This window comes from Oncorhynchus masou, chromosome 12, assembly GCF_036934945.1.
Source record: "Oncorhynchus masou masou isolate Uvic2021 chromosome 12, UVic_Omas_1.1, whole genome shotgun sequence".
Lineage (NCBI taxonomy): Eukaryota > Metazoa > Chordata > Actinopteri > Salmoniformes > Salmonidae > Oncorhynchus > Oncorhynchus masou.
Window position 1 is genome coordinate 13,576,231 of NC_088223.1, and position 23,305 is coordinate 13,599,535.

The window sequence follows — 23,305 nt, forward strand, 5'->3', positions numbered from 1 at the left end:
GTAAGGCAAGTTCCTCCTTTTCTTTTAGCAGTGATTTGTTTAGCTGCGATATTTGTTGCTCAGGTCTGTGTTACCTAACGGCGCTGGCAGGTTCTGTTTGCTCCTAGCAGAACTCGGCTATGCGGAAGTGAATGCATGTGCTAGCATACACCCTTCAAATACCTTTGTTATAATAACAGTTATGCTGTTGTTTGTCCCTCTCGAGACACCATACATAGTCAGTAACACCTCCTCAAAATAGTCAGAATTAATTGAAGATAAATCAAGAAATCTGTCATTAATTTTGACGTTTTTGCCAAGGAGGAGGTCTTAGTTAGCTAAAATGTTTGGTGCATGAAAATGAGTTTTTTTTCATTGAATGCCAACAACCACTTAAGTTTACCTTTATTTAACTAGGCAAGTCAGTTAAGAACAAATTCTTATTTTCAATGATGGCCTAGGAACAGTGGATTAACTGTCTTGTTCAGGGGCAGAACGACAGACTTTTACTTTGTCAGCTCAGGGTTTCGATCTTACAACCTTGTGGTTACAAGTCCACCCCTCTAACCACTAGGCTACATGTCAGCCCTCTAACCACTAGGCTACATGTCAGCCCTCTAACCACTAGGCTACATGTCACCCCTCTAACCACTAGGCTACATGTCACCCCTCTAACCACTAGGCTACATGTCACCCCTCTAACCACTAGGCTACATGTCACCCCTCTAACCACTAGGCTACATGTCACCCCTCTAACCACTAGGCTACATGTCACCCCTCTAACCACTAGGCTACACGTCACCCCTCTAACCACTAGGCTACACGTCACCCCTCCAACCACTAGGCTACACGTCGCCCCTCTAACCACTAGGCTACACGTCGCCCCTCTAACCACTAGGCTACACGTCGCCCCTCTAACCACTAGGCTACACGTCGCCCCTCTAACCACTAGGCTACACGTCGCCCCTCTAACCACTAGGCTACACGTCGCCCCTCTAACCACTAGGCTACACGTCGCCCCTCTAACCACTAGGCTACACGTCGCCCCTTTAACCACTAGGCTACACGTCGCGCCTTTAACCACTAGGCTACACGTCGCCCCTTTAACCACTAGGCTACACGTCGCCCCTTTAACCACTAGGCTACACGTCGCCCCTTTAACCACTAGGCTACACGTCGCCCCTTTAACCACTAGGCTACACGTCGCCCCTCTAACCACTAGGCTACACGTCGCCCCTCTAACCACTAGGCTACACGTCGCCCCTCTAACCACTAGGCTACACGTCGCCCCTCTAACCACTAGGCTACACGTCGCCCCTCTAACCACTAGGCTACACGTCGCCCCTCTAACCACTAGGCTACACGTCGCCCCTCTAACCACTAGGCTACACGTCGCCCCTTTAACCACTAGGCTACACGTCGCGCCTTTAACCACTAGGCTACACGTCGCCCCTTTAACCACTAGGCTACACGTCGCCCCTTTAACCACTAGGCTACACGTCACGCCTTTAACCACTAGGCTACACGTCACCCCTTTAACCACTAGGCTACACGTCGCCCCTCTAACCACTAGGCTACACGTCGCCCCTCTAACCACTAGGCTACACGTCGCCCCTCTAACCACTAGGCTACATGTCGCCCCTCTAGTTTCCATCTCTACTCTTCATCAATCACCACAAAGGGGCGTAGACTTCGGTTACAGAACTTCCAAACTCCTCAATAAAAAATGTAGTGTGTGTGAACAGCCGGGAAGAACCCTAGCCGAACACCAAAATGAACAAAAACGTCACAAAATCTTGTCATAAAATCTTGTCATGTGCGCCTGGATATTGCGACTGGATAGCATACGACAGGCTTAAGGCCCATCTCCACTACGGCCACGTGTTATGTAGGTTTATTATAATCATCCCCATCTGACCTTGGAGATTGGGCTGGTGTTTAGAGATGGTAGATTCTACAGGTCAGAGCACCAAATATCACTGCTTGCCACTACGTTATTCTTTCACAGAAGTCAAAACAATTATGATGCAGGAATAAAAAATATCTGCTCTGCTCTCATTTTATTATCAATGGCGGCAGGTAGCCTAGCGGTCAGAGCGTTGGGCCAGAAACCAAAGGGTTATTAATTTGAATCCCCGAGCCGACAAGGTGAAACCTCTGTCTGTGGCCTTGAGCAAGGCACTTAAACCTAAGTGCACCAGTTGTACAAGTTTGGGATGTGCATATCATCTCTGTCTCCGTCAAATGCTACAGACCGCCACACTGATTGAGTGAATGTGCAGCCAGCCAGCTCTAAGCTTATCATCATCATGTCCCTACACATATAGGAATGTCCTTCTCTTCCTTCCTCTTCGGCGTGTTCTATAAATATTGGTCTTCCGGATATATCCCAGTGCCAACCAAGGCACCAGATACTAATGGTCGACGCGTCTCCTTATATTGTGTCGTCATAGTGATGGTACATTGTGTCGTCATAGTGATGCTACGTTGTACCCCACTTTCACCACTGTTGCCATGCTTGTTCCTCCTTGAAATATCATACCACAATTATTATTGATATTTCAATTCAGACATTTTTGATCAAGTTCTAATCAATTGAATATTTTATAAAAAGACATGTCCAGAATTTAGGGTTGTCTTTCTGTCTTCGACTGAAATCCAACATGGCTACCTCTGAGGTAGGCCTGGAAGGCAAAGCGGTGACCATCCAAACTGGATTTAGCCAGCTATTTCTGCCCCAGTGAGTGGTTATATTAAGTCTGAAAAGAAAACCCTCTTCCTCTCTCCCTGGTAGTAGTGGCTACAGTGATAACACAGTACTGGCTGCTGAAATATATGGGTGGTTTGTGTTTCCTCAAGTCCAGAGGCAGAGAGTCTGTTATTGTTTCATTACAGTCTGATATGAATAATGAACACGCTTGTCACAGTGGCTATTGTTTCACTGATCCAGTCACATTTTCATAGTGTTCAAAATAATAAGGCTACATCTGAAATGGCACCCTTATATCGATATAGTGCACTACTTTTGACCAGGGCCGTAGGGAATAAGTCTCCCTTGACCAGGGCCGTAGGGAATAAGTCTCCCTTGACCAGGGCCGTAGGGAATAAGTCTCCCTTGACCAGGGCCGTAGGGAATAAGTCTCCCTTGACCAGGGCCGCAGGGAATAAGTCTCCCTTGACCAGGGCCGTAGGGAATAAGTCTCCCTTGACCAGGGCCGTAGGGAATAAGTCTCCCTTGACCAGGGCCGTAGGGAATAAGTCTCCCTTGACCAGGGCCGTAGGGAATAAGTCTCCCTTGACCAGGGCAGTAGGAATAAGTCTCCCTTGACCAGGGCCGTAGGGAATAAGTCTCCCTTGACCAGGGCCGCAGGGAATAAGTCTCCCTTGACCAGGGCCGTAGGGAATAAGTCTCCCTTGACCAGGGCCGTAGGGAATAAGTCTCCCTTGACCAGGGCCGTAGGGAATAAGTCTCCCTTGACCAGGGCCGTAGGGAATAAGTCTCCCTTGACCAGGGCCGTAGGGAATAAGTCTCCCTTGACCAGGGCCGTAGGGAATAAGTCTCCCTTGACCAGGGCCGTAGGGAATAAGTCTCCCTTGACCAGGGCCGTAGGGAATAAGTCTCCCTTGACCAGGGCCGTAGGGAATAAGTCTCCCTTGACCAGGGCTGTAGGGAATAAGTCTCTCTTGACCAGGGCTGTAGGGAACAAGTCTCTCTTGACCAGGGCCGTAGATAATAAGTCTCTCTTGACCAGGGCGGTAGGAATAAGTCTCTCTTGACCTGGGCTGTAGGGAATAAGTCTCCCTTGACCAGGGCCGTAGGGAATAAGTCTCTCTTGACCAGGGCCGTAGGGAATAAGTCTCTCTTGACCAGGGCCGTAGGGAATAAGTCTCCCTTGACCAGGGCCGTAGGGAATAAGTCTCTCTTGACCAGGGCCGTAGGGAATAAGTCTCTCTTGACCAGGGCCGTAGGGAATAAGTCTCCCTTGACCAGGGCTGTAGGGAATAAGTCTCCCTTGACCAGGGCTGTAGGGAACAAGTCTCTCTTGACCAGGGCCGTAGGGAATAAGTCTCTCTTGACCAGGGCCGTAGGTAATAAGTCTCCCTTGACCAGGGCTGTAGGGAACAAGTCTCTCTTGACCAGGGCCGTAGGGAATAAGTCTCCCTTGACCAGGGCCGTAGGGAATAAGTCTCCCTTGACCAGGGCTGTAGGGAATAAGTCTCCCTTGACCAGGGCTGTAGGGAATAAGTCTCCCTTGACCAGGGCCGTAGGGAATAAGTCTCCCTTGACCAGGGCCGTAGGGAATAAGTCTCCCTTGACCAGGGCTGCAGGGAATAAGTCTCCCTTGACCAGGGCCGTAGGGAATAAGTCTCTCTTGACCAGGGCGGTAGGAATAAGTCTCTCTTGACCTGGGCTGTAGGGAATAAGTCTCCCTTGACCAGGGCCGTAGGGAATAAGTCTCTCTTGACCAGGGCCGTAGGGAATAAGTCTCTCTTGACCAGGGCTGTAGGGAATAAGTCTCCCTTGACCAGGGCGGTAGGAATAAGTCTCTCTTGACCAGGGCTGTAGGGAACAAGTCTCTCTTGACCAGGGCCGTAGATAATAAGTCTCTCTTGACCAGGGCCGTAGGGAATAAGTCTCCCTTGACCAGGTCCCTAGGGAATAAGTCTCCCTTGACCAGGGCTGTAGGGAATAAGTCTCTCTTGACCAGGTCCCTAAGGAATAAGTCTCCCTTGACCAGGGCTGTAGGGAATAAGTCTCCCTTGACCAGGTCCCTAAGGAATAAGTCTCCCTTGACCAGGTCCCTAAGGAATAAGTCTCCCTTGACCAGGGCTGCAGGGAATAAGTCTCCCTTGACCAGGGCCGTAGGGAATAAGTCTCCCTTGACCAGGTCCCTAAGGAATAAGTCTCCCTTGACCAGGGCTGCAGGGAATAAGTCTCCCTTGACCAGGGCCGTAGGGAATAAGTCTCCCTTGACCAGGTCCCTAGGGAATAAGTCTCCCTTGACCAGGGCTGTAGGGAATAAGTCTCTCTTGACCAGGTCCCTAAGGAATAAGTCTCCCTTGACCAGGGCTGTAGGGAATACGTCTCCCTTGACCAGGTCCCTAAGGAATAAGTCTCCCTTGACCAGGTCCCTAAGGAATAAGTCTCCCTTGACCAGGGCTGCAGGGAATAAGTCTCCCTTGACCAGGGCCGTAGGGAATAAGTCTCCCTTGACCAGGGCTGCAGGGAATAAGTCTCCCTTGACCAGGGCCGTAGGGAATAAGTCTCCCTTGACCAGGTCCCTAAGGAATAAGTCTCCCTTGACCAGGGCCGTAGGGAATAAGTCTCTCTTGATCAGGTCCCTAAGGAATAAGTCTCCCTTGACCAGGGCTGCAGGGAATAAGTCTCCCTTGACCAGGGCCGTAGGGAATAAGTCTCCCTTGACCAGGTCCCTAAGGAATAAGTCTCCCTTGACCAGGGCCGTAGGGAATAAGTCTCCCTTGACCAGGGCCGTAGGGAATAAGTCTCTCTTGATCAGGTCCCTAAGGAATAAGTCTCCCTTGACCAGGGCCGTAGGTAATAAGTCTCCCTTGACCAGGTCCCTAGGTAATAAGTCTCCCTTGACCAGGGCCGTAGGGAATAAGTCTCCCTTGACCAGGGCCGTAGGGAATAAGTCTCCCTTGACCAGGGCCGTAGGGAATAAGTCTCTCTTGACCAGGGCCGTAGGGAATAAGTCTCTCTTGACCAGGGCCGTAGGGAATAAGTCTCTCTTGACCAGGGCCGTAGGGAATAAGTCTCTCTTGACCAGGGCCGTAGGGAATAAGTCTCCCTTGACCAGGTCCCTAAGGAATAAGTCTCCCTTGACCAGGGCCGTAGGGAATACGTCTCCCTTGACCAGGGCTGCAGGGAATAAGTCTCTCTTGACCAGGTCCCTAAGGAATAAGTATCTCTTGACCAGGGCTGTAGGGAATAAGTCTCTCTTGACCAGGGCCATAGGGAATAAGTCTCTCTTGACCAGGGCCGTAGGGAATAAGTCTCTCTTGACCAGGGCCATAGAGAATAAGTCTCTCTTGACCAGGGCCGTAGGGAATAAGTCTCTCTTGACTTGGGCTGTAGGGAATAAGTCTCTATTGACCAGGGCCGTAGGGAATAAGTCTCTATTGACCAGGGCCATAGGGAATAAGTCTCTATTGACCAGGGCCATAGGGAATAAGTCTGTCTTGACCAGGGCCGTAGGGAACAAGTCTCGAACTCTTGATGTATGTGGCTGTGAAAGCTGACGTCTACAGAAGTCATTGAATAGAGATAACGAATTATCTTAATTTTGCATTGTTGGAAAAGGAGCCATAAGTAAGCGTTTTTAATCTACCCCTGTTGTTTTTGAAAGCTTGTGACAAATACGATTTGATTTGATTATAGGTCATGAGCATCATCTTGATTGGAAGAAGGGACATTTGGGATGTGGCGTGACATTTAACATCCAGGTCACCAGATTACTGTTGGTCTGTGGACATCTGATTTGAATTTGAGCAGTTGGCATTTCACTTCCTTGGCTAAAGTAGGCTGTTGAAATTCCCCAAAATATCAAATATCACGATTCATTTAAGTCTGGTTTCGTGTAATAATGGTTATCTGTCACAAAAGCTGTCCTAATGCTATCCAGATTGCATCAGATGACAAGATGGCACAGATAGAGATGGCAGTTTCGCTTGAAGTCCTTAGGAAACTGTGCAGTATTTTTTTTAATGTATTATTTCTTACATTGTTAGCCCAGAAAACCTTGAGTGTTGTTTACATACAGCCGGGAAGAACTATTGGATATCAGAGAGACGTCAACTTACCAGCATTACGACCAGCACTACGACCAGGAATACGACTTTCCCAAAGCGGATCCTTTGTCTGCACCTCCCAGGGCATTTCAACTGATTCCAGAGGCCGACCCAAAACAAGGAGAGGGTGCTGGAGCAGTCTTCTAGTGAGTCTTCGGAAGCGCGCACACCACCCACCGCTTCCCAGTACATTACTCGCTAATGTCCAGTCCCTAGTTAACCATGTCAAGGAAATTTTGTCAAGAGTTGCTTTCCAAAGAAATATCCGGGAATGTAACATACTCTGTTTCACAAACACATGGCTAGCAGGGGACATGCTGTCGGAGTCCGTACAGCCAACAAGATGTTCGGTGCATCGCGCCGACAGGAACAAACATCTCTCTGGTAAGAAGAAGGGAAGGGGTGCTTGTTTCATGATTATGACTCATGGTGTAATTGTAACAACATCCAAGAAACTCAAGTTTGCTCACCTGACCTAGAATTCCTCACAATCAAATGCCGGCCGTATTATCTCCCAAGAGAACTCTCTTCGGTTATCGTCACAGCCGTGTATATCCCCCCGCAAGCGCATACCAAGACGAACTTCACTGAAACTTCAAGGAACTTCACTGGACTTTATGCAAACTGGAAACTATATACCCTGAAGCTGCATTAATTGTAGCTGGGGATTTGAACAAAGCTCATTTGAGAACAAGGCAAACGATCTGCCCTCCAGGACACCTACAACACCTGATGTCACAGGAAAGCAAAAAAGATCATCAAGGACAATAACCACCCGAGCCACTACTGCTTCCATCCAGAAGGCGAGGTCAGTACAGGTGCATCAATGCTGGGACAGAGATTGAACAACAGCTTCTATCTCAAGACCATCAGATTGTTTAACAGCCATCACCAGCACAGAGCGGTGACTGCCTACCTACAGACTTGATGTCATTGGCCGCTTTAATGAATGGAAAACTTTAATAATGCCACTTTTAGAATGTTTTCATATCTCACATTACTTATCTCATATATAATGTATACTGTATCCTTCACTATATATTCCTTACTATCTATTATATCTTAGCCACTCTGTCACTGCTCATCCATATGTTTTATACTTATATATTCTCATCCCATTCCTTTACTAGATTGTATGTATTAAGTTTTGTTGTGGAATTATTAGATACTGCTGCACTGGCGGATCTAGAAGCATTTCACTACACTCACAATAACACCTGCTAACCATGTGAATGTGACCAATAACATTTGATTTGATTTGATCGAAGTATGTGTGTGTGTGACTCTCTGTAACAGTCATCCTCTGAGATGCTCGTGTTGGTTGGTTCTCTCTCTCTCTCTTTCGCTCTCGCTTTCTCTGTGTGTGTGTGTGTGTCTCTCTCTCTCTCTCTCTCTCTCTCTGTGTCTCCATCTCTATGTCTCTCTCTCTCCCAGTGCCAACCAAGGCAGCAGATACTAATGGTCGACTCGTCTCCTACGTTTGTGTCGTCATAGTGATGCTACATTGTGCCCCATTTTCACCAGTGTTGCCATGCTTGTTCCTCCTTGAAATATCATACCATAATTATCATTTGATATTTCAATTCAAACATTTTTTATCAAATTAGAATAATTTTTGGGTTGCCTTTGTCTTCTCTGTGTGTGACTCTCTCTCTCTCTCTCTCTCTCTCTCTCTTTCTGTGTGTCTCTCCTCTCTCTGTGGGTCTCTGTCTCCTCTCTCTCTGTGTCTCTGTCTCTCTCTCTCTCCCTCTCTGTGTCTCTGTCTCTCCTCTCTCTCTCTCTCTCTCTGTGTGTCTCTGTCTCTCCTGTCTCTCTTTCTTTCTCTCTCTCTCTCTCTCTCTCTCTGTGTCTCAGTGTCTCTCTCTCTGTGTGTCTCTCTTCTCTCTCTCTCTCTCTCTCTCTCTCTCTCTCTCTGTGTCTACATTTTTCTTTGTTTATTCCTGTCTTTTGTTATTCAAGTGGAATGTATGTGTTGGAATCTTAAATAATGATCAGACTGGTGTGTGAATAACCTGTGTCGTTGCTACTACTACGGACATGACGAGTGGGACACTACCCTGCGAGGGTATATAGATGCCTCCCACATTTTGTCCTACTCAACGCTCTGATGAAGGCGATTCCTGACGAAACGTAAACCTACTGTTTGTTTCTCCCGCCAATACATTTGTCAGGTTGATGCAGCAACAGAGGGCTCCTGTTTCTTTACTCTCCCTGATAGTCACCAGTTGAAGTGCCCTGGGGTAAGGAATGCTTTGGGGGGGACTTTCAGGTCCCTCAGTTGAGCACCGGACCCCCCCCCCCCCCTTATTGTTTAAGCTGGGCTGAAGCGCGTTTGGGTATACCTTTATTCCATTGTTCTAGTTTGAGAGCCTTGGAATCATTTAAATAATATCAAACTCAACCGTTTATCTTTTCCGGTGTTGACGGCATGGTTGTCTCATGTCATGGTGCGGTATGCAGAATACATCAGCTTTGAGCACCTTTATCTCTTGAATATTTTGGCATTCAGGTCCCGAAAGTCACTTCCTGTCCCCTTCCACAATGGGCAAATGCATATGGAAGGTCACCACTAGTCTGTATGTGGTTCACATCGAACCCTGAGCTAACGCTACTTGATTGGCTGGGTAACCACGGAAGATGGCTGAGGTCATAGTGGCTATTGCTTCCCGGCTGGAACGAGCGTGGTAATGACATTGAGGGGTTTTAGTGGTCATTACTTATGAGATTAAAACACATCTTCAGTGTCCCTGGTTGGCCTCGTTGTCTAGAGGGCTGCACTCCTATCTAATGGGATTGTGGAAGGAAGACACAGAGGGACGAAGACGGGCTGCTTGAACAAGTGTGTGTGTGTGTGTGTGTGTGTGTGTGTGTGTGTGTGTGTGTGTGGCACACAGAGGGAGTAGAGGAAGACTTCAGACCCCAGGCCAGACCAGAGGTGGCCTCCCACTTCACTGTCAGAGTGGGACCCACAATAACCATGTTGTTTTACATAACACATCCCGTATTGTCTGCTGTTGCTATGGAGATACAAATTTATACAGGCATATAACATTTGCCTCCGGTTGTTAACCAACACTGTGGGCTGAGTTTTTATCGTTACTCACACACACACACAACCGCTGCCGGCATCATTCGTCTCTGTGTGTGTGTGTGTGTGTGTGTGTGTGCGGTGTGTGGGTGTGTGTGGTGTGTGTGTCTGAGCGAGGCAGAGAGTAACAAAAACAGTTCTAATTAGAATCCCATGTGGCTCAGTTGGTAGAGCATGGTGCTTGCAACTCCAGGGTTGTGGGTTTAATTCCCATGGGGGACCAGAAGGAAACAGAATGAAAATGTACGTTCTGGATAAAAAGCATCTGATAAATGACTAACATGTAAGAGAAGGAGAGGGAAGTGGACCGGAGAGAACTGTGGTTAGAATACTGAAAAGAACAGGGCTGTGAGAGTGTAAGAGAATGATTGTCTGATTTTCAGTCTGAGTACTGAAAGGGAGAGCAACTGATGGAGGGAGAGAGGAGAGGAAGAGGAGAGGGAGATGTGTGTGCATGATGAGTCTGGTCCTCAGGATGTCAGCCCCCCCCCCATTTGCTTCTTCCTCCTCTCCTCCCTTACGCCCCTCAATGACTCATTGCATCAGCCCATTGCTTCACCCCCCTCCCAATACATGTCTCTTTTGGGGTTTGTGCCAGGCTGCTGGTTAACATACTGATCAGACTTGTGCCCATGAGAGGCCCCTGTCACCCCTCTGATGTCCCCCCCCCCCAGTCCCCCTCCTCATGGGGCATGCAAGGTTGTGTGACTGAGAAGCCCTCAATAGCCTTACTGACTGACTGGCAGCCTCATTGAATCGGCCCACCCAGTGTCTGTCCCGGAATGATTCAGGATTCAGGAAGAGATGTGTTGTGTTTTATGAAAGGCTCTCTGTTGGTGGGAAGAGCGGTGAAGCTGCTCCCTATTGGTGGGAAGAGGGGTGAAGCTGCTCCCTATTGGTGGGAAGAGGGGTGAAGCTGCTCCCTATTGGTGGGAAGAGGGGTGAAGCTGCTCCTATTGGTGGGAAGAGGGGTGAAGCTGCTCCCTATTGGTGGGAAGAGGGGTGAAGCTGCTCCCTATTGGTGGGAAGAGGGGTGAAGCTGCTCCCTATTGGTGGGAAGAGGGGTGAAGCTGCTCCCTATTGGTGGGAAGAGGGGTGAAGCTGCTCCCTATTGGTGGGAAGAGGGGTGAAGCTGCTCCCTATTGGTGGGAAGAGGGGTGAAGCTGCTCCCTATTGGTGGGAAGAGGGGTGAAGCTGGATCGTGTCCACTAAGCACAAAACAGAAGAGAACAATCTGAAACAGAGTGAATCGGGGAGGTTCTATAAGTACTTCCTGAACTTCCAATAAGAAACACTTTTTTGTTGCAGAACGTTTTGCTACGGTGTATCCTTATGAACTGGACCCCACGCTTTGAGGGAGGGGTTTATCTCACTGGTTGGTTCAACTAATGTTACTTTCTGCTCTGTTTTATCGTTCAGTGTGAGGGGATGTGTTTAGATTAGTCTATGCTCCTGACCTGACACATAATTAGTTGTAGTGTGTTTTTGAGGTGAGAGTGAGTAGTGATGTTTATTGGATGTGAAATACTGCTTTGACATGAATTTGGATGGATGACTGGCATATGATTCATTCCAGATGTTCTCTCCAGGTTGATGTTAAAACTAAACTTTGAAGTGAATTCTGGTCTATTTCTCTCCAGTTTCTCTCTCTCATACTTGTTTTAAACTTGTAGATGGAGAATAGATAATCTGTAGAATAGATGAGTTAATGTATTCAGGGTTCTAGAAGTGTTTGGCATGATGTGGTGTGGAAACTTACATGTCACTTTCGGTTTAGATACTTTACGACAGTTCTGCCCTCCAGTCCTCAATGTTGGCTATCCTTAGACTACCCTAACACGCTAACCACGCCGTAGACTCCGTCCTCTGAGTTAGCTGGAGGCTCTGTTCTCGATTCTTGACCTTGCCATTTGGCAAGATGTGGGGTTGAATGGAAGTGGTATCAAAAGATGCCATGCCGGTGTTAAGAAGCCCTAAGGAGTTCAATCTGAAAGCATTCATTTAGTTCTGAGTCGTCGTTAGTCTGTACATCCATTCACCAGGCTTTCATTTGTTCTCCTTCTCACGGAAATTACAAGTGTTTTCAAATGAACGACTTCTACAAGGCTGTTAGAAAGGCTCAGTCAGAACTCTGAACACTGGATGATGATGATGATGATAATGGTTCTGTCATTTAGTTACCCAGCCACCCCCTCTGTCGAGGAGCAAGGCTTTCAGACAGAGCAGAGTCAACTACAGAGAACAGCACGCTGTTTAACATCAAGCCTGCAAATTATATCTGAAGATGCGCGTTTAGCCATTTTCTATTGTTGCGTGGAAACAGAGTACTATGAGAACTGCAAAGATTCAGCCCAGAATCTCCTGTAGACTCTCACTTTAGACCCACACTTGTACCCTCAAATAGACACACTACCCACTTGTACCCTCAAATAGACACACTAACACATTTGTACCCTCAAATAGACACACTAACACACTTGTACCCTCAAATAGACACGCTAACACACTTGTACCCTCAAATAGACACACTAACACACTTGTACCCTCAAATACACACTACCCACTTGTACCCTCAAATACACACTACCCACTTGTACCCTCAAATACACACTACCCACTTGTACCCTCAAATAGACACACTAACACACTTGTACCCTCAAATACACACTACCCACTTGTACCCTCAAATAGACACACTAACACACTTGTACCCTCAAATACACACTACCCACTTGTACCCTCAAATAGACACACTAACACACTTATACCCTCAAATAGACACACTAACACACTTGTACCCTTTTCCCTTCTCATTATAGACGTCTTGTCTCAACATCTCCTGGTGTTGGCTACAGTGGGTCAGTCTCTGGTCAAACTGTTTGGGTTGTTGTGTGACATCACGTCATCAAAAAAAGCCATCGATACCAACCAGAAGGACTGATGAGAACATATTAATGTCTAAATATTTGAGTGGTCATACCCAGCCTCTTTAGCAGAGAGGCCTAATTGACCTGTGAACCATTGCTCTAGTTTTACCACACATCAGGCAGGGCCTGTAGTCACAAAGAGTCTCAGAGTAGGAGATCAAATCCCCCCAGACCATATAACCGTATACATTATGTTCTTAAAGGCCATATCAGACCTCTCCTATTGTCCCTCCACAGAAAAACAACCTCTAGTCTTTCCTTGGTCCTGTGCACAGCGTGGCGCAGGGCCTTTGTCTGGCCCGCTCCTGGGCTCCGTCTCACTGTCACGTCTCTCCGTCTCACTGTCACGTCTCTCCGTCTCACTGTCACGTCTCTCCGTCTCACTGTCACGTCTCTCCGTCTCACTGTCACATCTCTCCGTCTCACTGTCACGTCTCACTGTCACGTCTCTCCGTCTCACTGTCACGTCTCTCCGTCTCACTGTCACGTCTCTCCGTCTCACTGTCACGTCTCTCCGTCTCACTGTCACGTCTCTCCGTCTCACTGTCACGTCTCACTGTTACGTCTCTCCGTCTCACTGTCACGTCTCTCCGTCTCACTGTCACATCTCTCCGTCTCACTGTCACGTCTCTCCGTCTCACTGTCACGTCTCACTGTTACGTCTCTCCGTCTCACTGTCACGTCTCTCCGTCTCACTGTCACATCTCTCCGTCTCACTGTCACATCTCTCCGTCTCACTGTCACGTCTCTCCGTCTCACTGTCACGTCTCTCCGTGCTGGGCCCAGGCATGGTGTCATGTTGCTGGGGACTGCAGATTTGAATACTCCCCTATAAGCTTCTATTGACTGGAGAGAGTAGTGGATTTTTTACAATTATTATTTTATATTTATTTAACTTTTATTTAACTAGGCAAGTCAGTTAAGAACAAATTCTTATTTATAATGACGAACTACACCAGACGACGCTGGGCCAATTGGGCGCCGCCCTATGGGACTCCCAATCACGACCCCTTGTGATACTGGATTGCTGCTACTCACCCAGGGAAAGCCTACCCTCTTCCAAACACAGAGGTGGTCAAGGTTACAACCTTTTACTGTGAACATATTATGAGTTTAGCTGTTAGCCTCTACTGTGTAGGAGAATGTTCCCACTGCACTCTAGCTCTGTCTGGGTGAGGCAGGGACAGAGAGAGCTGCCGCTCTTACTGTAAAGTGTCACTCTCTCATCCAGCTGTGTTTCTGGGTGAGGCAGGGACAGAGAGAGCTGCTGCTCTTACTGTAAAGTATCACTCTCTCATCCAGCTGTGTTTCTGGGTGAGGCAGGGACAGAGAGAGCTGCTGCTCTTACTGTAAAGTGTCACTCTCTCATCCAGCTGTGTTTCTGGGTGAGGCAGGGACAGAGAGAGCTGCTACTCTTACAGTAAGGTCTGTTTAACTCTCGCATCGCTGATCTGACATGTCTCTCTCAGTGTCCTGCGTTTGTTTCCCACACCTGTAATCAACCTGTGTGTGTGTGTGTGTGTGTGTGTGTGTGTGTGTGTGTGGACAGGACAGGACAGACTCTAAGATACTGTACAGAACACTGTGCTTAGTCCGTTGTGGATCTGCCTCTGGGGCTTGCTGTTAAACATCATACATGCGTCCACTCCTCTCTCCTGTGGTTCTATGTTGAGCCAGGTTTCTAGTGAGTCATTAAATGTCTCTAACAAATAGTCTTCTTGACAGTTTGAAGTTTAACTGAGAGCACAGGTTGGCTAAAAATGGAAATGGAGGGCATATAACAGTAGTTGTCTAGATTCTAGACTCCCACTAGCCTGTCTCTAGAATGTGTTAACAAGGACAATGACAGAGCAAAGCAAACAACGGTATTTTGCTCCCTCACTCTTCAACCAAGGTGCACGAATAGAGGACCAGAGAAAGGAGAATGTGTAGCCAGTCTTCCAGGAGTCAGGAGGACTATAGATGCAGACTTGAGAAATGCTTGTCATTCAGAAGGGGCTCCTGTTTACTCAACACGTTACATAAAGGGAAGAATGGTTTCCATCTACCGTAAATAGATGATGACTTCAGGCTGAGATGCAGACTAACATTCAGGTTCAGAATTGACATGTTTGTCTCCTCTCCGACATACCAATCTTATTACAGTGTCCTCTGCACTGTGTGGCCCATAAAGGTCTCCCTCTGTTATACGGTCACTGAAGAGTTTAAATACATACTGATCCTCTTACTGTTTCTTCTGTAGACCTCGTCTGTCTGTCTGTCTCCCAGTTCCACTCTACGGCTCAATTATATCTATCTCTGTTAGTTTCCTGAAGCTCATGTTACTGTAGCCCAATCTTGTCCTCTCTCTCTCGCTTTCTAGGAGTGTCATCCCGCGTCCCAGAGATCATGGCGGCCGGAACGCACTCCCCTGGGGGACCCAATGGGATCATCCGGAGCCAATCCTTCGCCGGCTTCAGCACACTGCAGGAGAGACGCTCGCGGTAAGGGAATAGTGAGGTGGAAATTGGCCTGAAGGCTTTCTAGGCACAGATTTAGGATCAGTGTGTAGTGTGTTTAGGACCCAAATTCTAACCTTAGCTCTTAGTGGAGAAAATGCAAAGCTGACCTTATTTTTTTATTTTACCTTTATTTAACCAGGCAAGTCAGTGAAGAACATTTTCAATGTCTGTCTCCCAGTTACAGATTTGTACCTTGTCAGCTCGGGGGTTTGAACTCGCAACCTTCCGGTTACTAGTCCAACGCTCTAACCACTAGGCTACCCTGCCGCCCCATCATTGCCTAAGCATAACTCATTTTGTTCTTAGACACAGAAGGCTGAATCCTTGTCTGATACGTGTGTATAACCTGGAAAGTAGGTTTAAATCATGCGTTGATGTCAACAGAGATTTGTGTAAAAGTTCAAGTTACACACATTTTCCCACGTTTCTGTTTGTCCTGAATGTATCAGTCTAGACAATAGGAGGATATCACAGACCTCTGCTTCAGTATCCGACATCTGTTGTGATTCATAGAGATATGGTGTTAGAGATATGGTGTTAGAGATATGGTGAGAGAGAAATGGTGTTAGAGATATGGTAATATAGAGATATGGTGTTAGAGGTATGGTGAGAGAGAAATGGTGATATAGAGATATGGTGTTAGAGATATGGTGAGAGAGAAATGGTGTTAGAGATATGGTAATATAGAGATATGGTGTTAGAGAAATGGTGATATAGAGATATGGTGAGAGAGAAATGATGATATAGAGATATGGTGAGAGAGATATGGTAATATAGATATGGTGAGAGAGAGAGATATGGTGAGAGAGAGAGATATGGTGAGAGAGAGAGATATGGTGAGAGAGAGAGATGGTGATAGAGAGAGAGATATGGTGATAGAGAGACATATGCTGATAGAGAGAGAGGGAGAGAGATATGGTGATAGAGAGATAGAGATATATATGCTGAGAGAGAGAGAGAGAGATATGGTGAGAGAGAGATATGGTGAGAGAGAGATATGGTGAGAGAGAGATATGGTGAGAGAGAGATATGGTGATAGAGAGAGAGATATGGTGATAGAGATATGGTGAGATATATATATGCTGATAGAGAGAGAGATGGTGATAGAGAGAGAGATATGGTGATAGAGATATGGTGATAGAGATATGGTGAGATATATATATGCTGATAGAGAGAGAGATATGGTGATAGAGAGAGAGATATGGTGATAGAGATATGGTGAGATATATATATGTTGATAGAGAGAGAGATATGGTGATAGAGATATGGTGATAGAGATATGGTGAGATATATATATGCTGATAGAGAGAGAGATATGCTGATAGAGAGAGAGATATGGTGATAGAGATATATATAGATAGATATATATATACTGCCGAGCAGAGAGCGCAACCCTTTCAAAGTTCTTTGCTAGATGAGGATGCCATAGTCTCATCATTACCCAAGCTGCTCACATTGTCTTCCAATCTGTAAATGTGGGCGTTTTCTAACTTAGATTTTTACCTTTTGTCTTAGTGATATATATATATATGCTGATAGAGAGAGAGATATGGTGATAGAGATATGGTGAGATATATATATGCTGATAGAGAGAGAAAGAAAGATGTTGTTATCTGCTTTCAACTCAGACCTTAGTCTTCTTTAGTGAATCATTGGAAGCATATTTACCTCTATCACTCCAGTATCCCTGCACATTGTAAATATGATACTGGAACTGACTGACCCTAAATATCAGATTCTTACTTACTTTATCATGTTCTTCTTTTTTAAAATATATTTTGTGTGTTTTTGTTCTACCTTGTTATTTTTAGTATTGCATTGTTATTGATTCTTGTCGATAGAGCTTGCAAGAACAGGCATTTCACTGTACTTGTGCATGTGACATTAAAACTGTAAAGATAGTTCCCTCTCTGACTGTGGAGGTAGTAATTTCTTCGCATGAATTCGTTGGGTAAGCGTTTAGTGACTGTCAGACGAGTGTCTCACATAGATAATGAGGGAGCTCAAGGGAATGGGGCAAGAACATCAGTGTGTGTATGCGCGGTGTCCTACTGAACGTAGCATAGCTAGCTACACTAGCGTGACCCCAAGGCAGCACGGTGCTCTCATTTTGCACGTTGTCCTAGATTTGTGGAAGCTCTACATTACATGTTAGTCATTTAGCTTTTCCAGAGCATCTTACGGTATTGGGTTCCAGGCAGGCAGCAGTATGTGGTGCGTTCTGACTTGTAGAGGAATCTGCTGTCACTGTGTCCCCATAATCCTGCTGTTTATAAGGAAGTAGCTTCAGAGCCTTCACAAAGTACTCATATTGCTTGATTTATTCTACATTCTGTTGTTACAGCCTGAATTCAACATGGATTATATAGCTGTTTTAACTCACTCAACGACACACAATGCCCCATAATGACAAAGTTAAAATATGTTTTTAGAAATATTTGCACATTTATTGAAAATGAAAAATTTAATTATCTAATGTATGTAATACTTTGTAGAACCACCTTTTGGTGTCGATTACAGCTGTGAGTCTTTTTGGGTAAATCTGTAAGCGCTTTCCACTACTGGCTTCTATACTGAACAGAAATATAAACGTAGCATGTAAAGTGTTGGTCCCATGTTTCATGTGCTGAAATGTAAGATTCCAGAAATGTTCTATATGCACAAAATGCTTATTTTGTTTAAATTTTTGCACACATTTGTTTACATCCCTGTTAGTGACCATTTCTACTTTACCAAGATAATCCATCTGTCTGACAGGTGTGACATATCAAGAAGCAGATTAAACAGCATGATCATTACACAGGTGCACTTTGTGCTGGGGACAATGAAAGCTATCCTAAAATGTGCAGTTTTGCCACACAAGACAATGCCACATATGCCTAAAGATTTTAGGGAGCGTGCAATTGGCATGCTCCATTTGGTATATCCAACCACAACTCTATCCTCCTGATTCCTGCTTACAAGCAAAAATTAAAGGGTAGGTAGCAACACATCTGCCACGCTGATCCTCAACACTGGAGCTCCCCAGGGGTATGTGCTCAGTCCCCTCCTGTACTCCTTGTTCACCCACAACTGCATGGCCAGGCACGACTCCAACACCATCATTAAGTTTGCAGATGACACAACAGCCTGATCACCAACAACGACGAGACAGCCTATAGGGAGGAGGTCAGAGACCTGGCCAGGTGGTGCCAGAATAACAACCTATCCCTCAACGTAACCAAGACTAAGGAGATGATTGTGGACTACAGGAAAAGGAGGACCGAGCATGCCCCCATTCTCATCGACGGGGCTGTAGTAGAGCAGGTTGAGAGCTTCAAGTTTCTTGGTGTCCACATCAACAACTAACTAGAATGGTCCAAACACACCAAGACAGTCGTGAACAGGGTACGACAAAACCTATTCCCCCTAAGGAAAGTAAAAAGATTTGGCATGGGTCCTGAGATCCTCAAAAGGTTCTACAGCTGCAACATCGAGAGCATCCTGACTGGTTGCATCACTGCCTGGTACGGCAATTGCTCTGTCTCTGACTGCAAGGCACTACAGAGGGTAGTGTTTACGGCCCAGTACATCACTGGGGCTAAGCTGCCTGCTATCCAGGACCTCTAAACCAGGCGGTGTCAGAGGAAGGCCCTAAAAATTGTCAAAGACACCCCCCCCCCCAAGCCATAAGACTCCAGAACAGGTAATCAAATGGCTACCTGGACTATTTGCATTGTGTGCCCCCAACCCCTCTTTTTACGCTGCTGCTACTCTCTGTTCATCATATATGCAGAGTCACTTTAACTATACATTCATGTACATACTACCTCAATTGGACCGACCAACCAGTGCTCCCGCACATTGGCTAACCGGGCTATCTGCATTGTGTCCCGCCAACCACCACCCGCCAACCCCGCTACTCTCTGTTCATCTTATATGCATAGTCACTTTAACGATCCCAACATGTACATACTACCTCAATAAGCCTGACTAACCGGTGTCTCTATGTAGCCTCGCTACTTTTATAGCCTCACTAATGTATATAGCCTGTCTTTTTACTGTTGTTTTATTTCTTTACTTACATATTGTTCACCTAATACCTTTTTTTGCACTATTGGATAGAGCTTGATAGAACCTGTTGCATTCGGCGCTTGTGACAAATAAACTTTGATTTGATTGGACTGCAGGAATGTCGACCAGAGCTGTTGACAGAGATTTCAATGTTCACTTCTCTACCGTAAGCTGCGAATAGAGAATTTGGCTGTACATCCAACTCACAACCGCAAACCACGCCCAGGACATCCTGCTTCTTCACCTTTTATTTTATATTTATTTAACCTTTTATTTAACCAGGCAAGTCAGTTAAGAACACATTCTTATTTACAATTACAGCCTACCCCGACCAAACCAGGACGACGCTGGGCCACTTGTGCGCCACCCTATGGGACTCCCAATCACGGCCGGATGTGATACAGCCTGGATTCGAACCAGGGTGTCTGTAGTGACGCCTCAAGCACTGAGATGCAGTGTCTCAGACCGCTGAACCAGGGTCTGTAGTGACGCCTCAAGCACTGAGATGCAGTGCCTTAGACCGCTGAACCAGGGTCTGTAGTGACGCCTCAAGCACTGAGATGCAGTGCCTTAGACCGCTGAACCAGGGTCTGTAGTGACGCCTCAAGCACTGAGATGCAGTGCCTTAGACCGCTGAACCAGGGTCTGTAGTGACACCTCAAGCACTGAGATGCAGTGCCTTAGACCACTGAACCAGGGTCTGTAGTGACGCCTCAAGCACTGAGATGCAGTGCCTTAGACCGCTGAACCAGGGTCTGTAGTGACGCCTCAAGCACTGAGATGCAGTGCCTTAGACCGCTGAACCAGGGTCTGTAGTGACGCCTCAAGCACTGAGATGCAGTGCCTTAGACCGCTGAACCAGGGTCTGTAGTGACGCCTCAAGCACTGAGATGCAGTGCCTTAGACCGCTGAACCAGGGTCTGTAGTGACACCTCAAGCACTGAGATGCAGTGCCTTAGACCGCTGCATCACTCGGGAGCCTGCGGGATCATCATGAGACCAGGCACCCGGACAGCTGATGAAACTGAAGAGTATTTCTGTCTGTAATAAAGCCCCTTAGTGGGGAAAAACTGATTGGCTGGCCGTGGGTGTGGCTATGCCCTTCCAGGCCCACCCATGGCTGCACCCCTGCCCAGTCATGTGAAATCCATAGATTAGGGCCTAATGAATTTACTGATTTTTAAACATTTTATTTGGCCATTATTATTTTTTTAATTCTTCAAGCTCTGTCAAGGTGGTTGTTGTTAGACAGCCATTTTCAAATCTTGCCACAGATTTTCAAGCCAATTTAAGTCAAAACTGTAACAACGCCACTCAGGAACATTCAATGTCGCCTTGGTAAGCAACTCCAGTGTAGCTTTGTATTTCAGGTTATTGTCCTGCTGAAAGGTGAATTTGTTCCCCAGTGTCTGTTGGAAAGCAGACTGCACCAGGTTTTCCTCTAGGTTTGGCTGTGATTATAGCTGTATTCAGTTACATATTCTGTACTTACCTCTTTTTCTCCCCAATTTCATGATATCCAATTAGTAGTTTCAGTCTTGTCCCATCGCTGCAGCTCCCGTATGGACTCAGGAGAGGCGAAGGTTCCTCCGAAACACGACCCCGCCTAACCGCACTACTTCTTGACACACTGCTCACTTAACCTGGAAGCCAGCCACACCAATATGTTGGAGGAAACACCCGGCCCGCCACAAGGAGTCGCTAGAACGCAATGGGATAAGGAGATCCCGGCCGGCCAAACCCTACTCTAACCCGGATGATGCTGAGCCAATTGTGTGCCGCTTCATGGGTCTCCCGGTCACGGCTGGTTGTAACACACCCTGGGATCGAACCCTGGTCTGTAGTGATGCCTCTAGCACTGCGATCCAGTGCCTTAGACTGCTGTGCCACTCGAGAGGCCCTATTCCAATTATTTTTATACTAAAAATGACAAGCATTCCAATAACATGATGCAGCCACCACCATGCTTGAAAATATGAAGAGTGGTACTGATATTGTGTTGGATTTGCCCCAAACATAACACTCTGTATTTAGAACAAAAAAGTTATTTTCTTTGCAAATGTTTTTGCAGTATTACTTTAGTGCCTTGTTTCAAAATGGTTGCATGTTTTAGAATACTTTTATTCTGTCTTCCTTCCTTTCACTCTGTCATTTAGGTTAGTATTGTGGAGTAACTACAATGTGGTTGATCCATCCTCAGTTTTCTCACATCGCAACCAATTAACTGTTATAAAATCATCATCAGCTTCATGGCAAAATCCTTGAGTAGTTTCTTCCTCTCCGGCAACTGAGTTAGGAAGGATGCCTGTGAAGGATGCCTGTGACTGGGTGTATCGATACACCATCCAAAGTGTAATTAATAACTTCACCATGCTTAAAGGGATATTCGATATCTGCTTTTTTTTTACCAATAGGTGCCCTTCTTTGCGAGGCATTGGAAAACCTCCCTGGACTTTGTGGTTGAATCTATGCTTGAAATTCACTGCTCGATTGAGGGACCTTACAATTATCTGTATGTGTTGGGTACAGAAATGGGATTGTCATTCAAAAAACATGTCAACCACTATTATTGAACGCGGAATAAGTCCATCCAACATTTTTTGCTCCTGAAGTTATTTAAGCTTAACAAAGGAGTTGAATACTTATTGACTCAAGACATTTCAGCTTCATTTTTATTTATTCATAAAACATTTATTTATCAACAAACAAAATTCCACTTTGACATTATGGAATGCTGTGTATAGATCAGTGACACAATCTCAATTGAATCAAGTTTTAAGTCAAGGGGTGTGAACGCTTCCTGAAGTCACTGTATTTCTCATTATGAAGATACCACTGCTGTGTTCCTGTAATCTACACTACACACCATCACACACTAGTTCTTAAAGCTCTTGACCTTACTTCATTATATACAATTACTAGCGAAACACAGAGGTGCACTTGCATTGGAAACCTAGTATGTATAAAGATGAACCTGTCTCATGATTTGTTCATAATCTTAGAGATTTGAGTCAATCATGAGGACCTCATTCATTCAAACCAGTCCCTTCACTGTCGGGTAGATAATAGTATAAAGAGTATGTGAATGTCACACATCGCCACTAGAGCAGTTAGTAGACTTCTGAAGAAGACTAACCCCTGACCCCAGTACAATTCATCTATAAGTCTATGCTAGCTGAAGCCCCGCCTTATCTTAGCTCAATGGTCACCTTAGCAACACCCACCCGTAGAACCTGCTCCAGCAGGTATATTTCGCGGGTCATCCCCAAAGCCAACACTTCCTTTGGCCGCCTTTGCTTCCAGTTCTCTGCTGCCAATGACTGGAACAAATTGCAAAAATCACCGAAGCTTGAGTCTTATATCTCCCTCTTGAACTTTAGGCATCAGCTGTCAGAGCAGCTTACCCATCACTGTACCTGTACACAGCCCATCTGTAAATAGCCCACCCGACTACCTCATCCCCATATTGTTACTTATCCTCTTGCTCTTTTGCACCCCAGTATCTCTACTTGCACATTATCATCTGCACATCTATGACTCCAGTGTTTAATGCTACATTGTAATGATTTCACCTCTGTGGCCTATTTATTGCTTTACCTCCCTACTCTTCTACATTTGCACACACTGTACATAGATTTTTATTCTACTGTGTTATTGACTGTACATTTGTTTATGTGTAACTCTGTGTTGTTGTTTTGGTCGCACTGCTTTGCTTTATCTTTGCCAGGTCTCAGTTGTAAATGAGAACTTATCCTCCACTGACCTACCTGGTTAAATAAAGGTGAAATAAATAAATAAAAAGGTTCCTATACCTCCACCTACTATACTGGGGCCAGGTTGCCGTGAGGACTGTCGCTAGGCGATTGGGCTGTCGCTAGGCGATGTGTGTGTGTGTGCTTTTTCTGTATCCTGTTATGAAAAGACAACTGCATGACTCATATGGAGTG

At 46.1% G+C, this 23,305-nt stretch overlaps 1 protein-coding gene across 2 annotated transcripts in view; it reads left to right on the forward strand.

Moving 5' to 3' along the window:
• LOC135549570 (rho family-interacting cell polarization regulator 2-like) overlaps nt 1-23,305 on the forward strand; it is a 101,441-nt gene that overhangs the window by 34,138 nt on the left and 43,998 nt on the right. For both annotated transcript variants that reach the window (XM_064979648.1, XM_064979649.1), the window contains exon 2: nt 15,167-15,287. In XM_064979648.1, the coding sequence (XP_064835720.1) occupies nt 15,167-15,287 (121 nt within the window). The remainder of the gene's footprint in view (nt 1-15,166; nt 15,288-23,305) is intronic.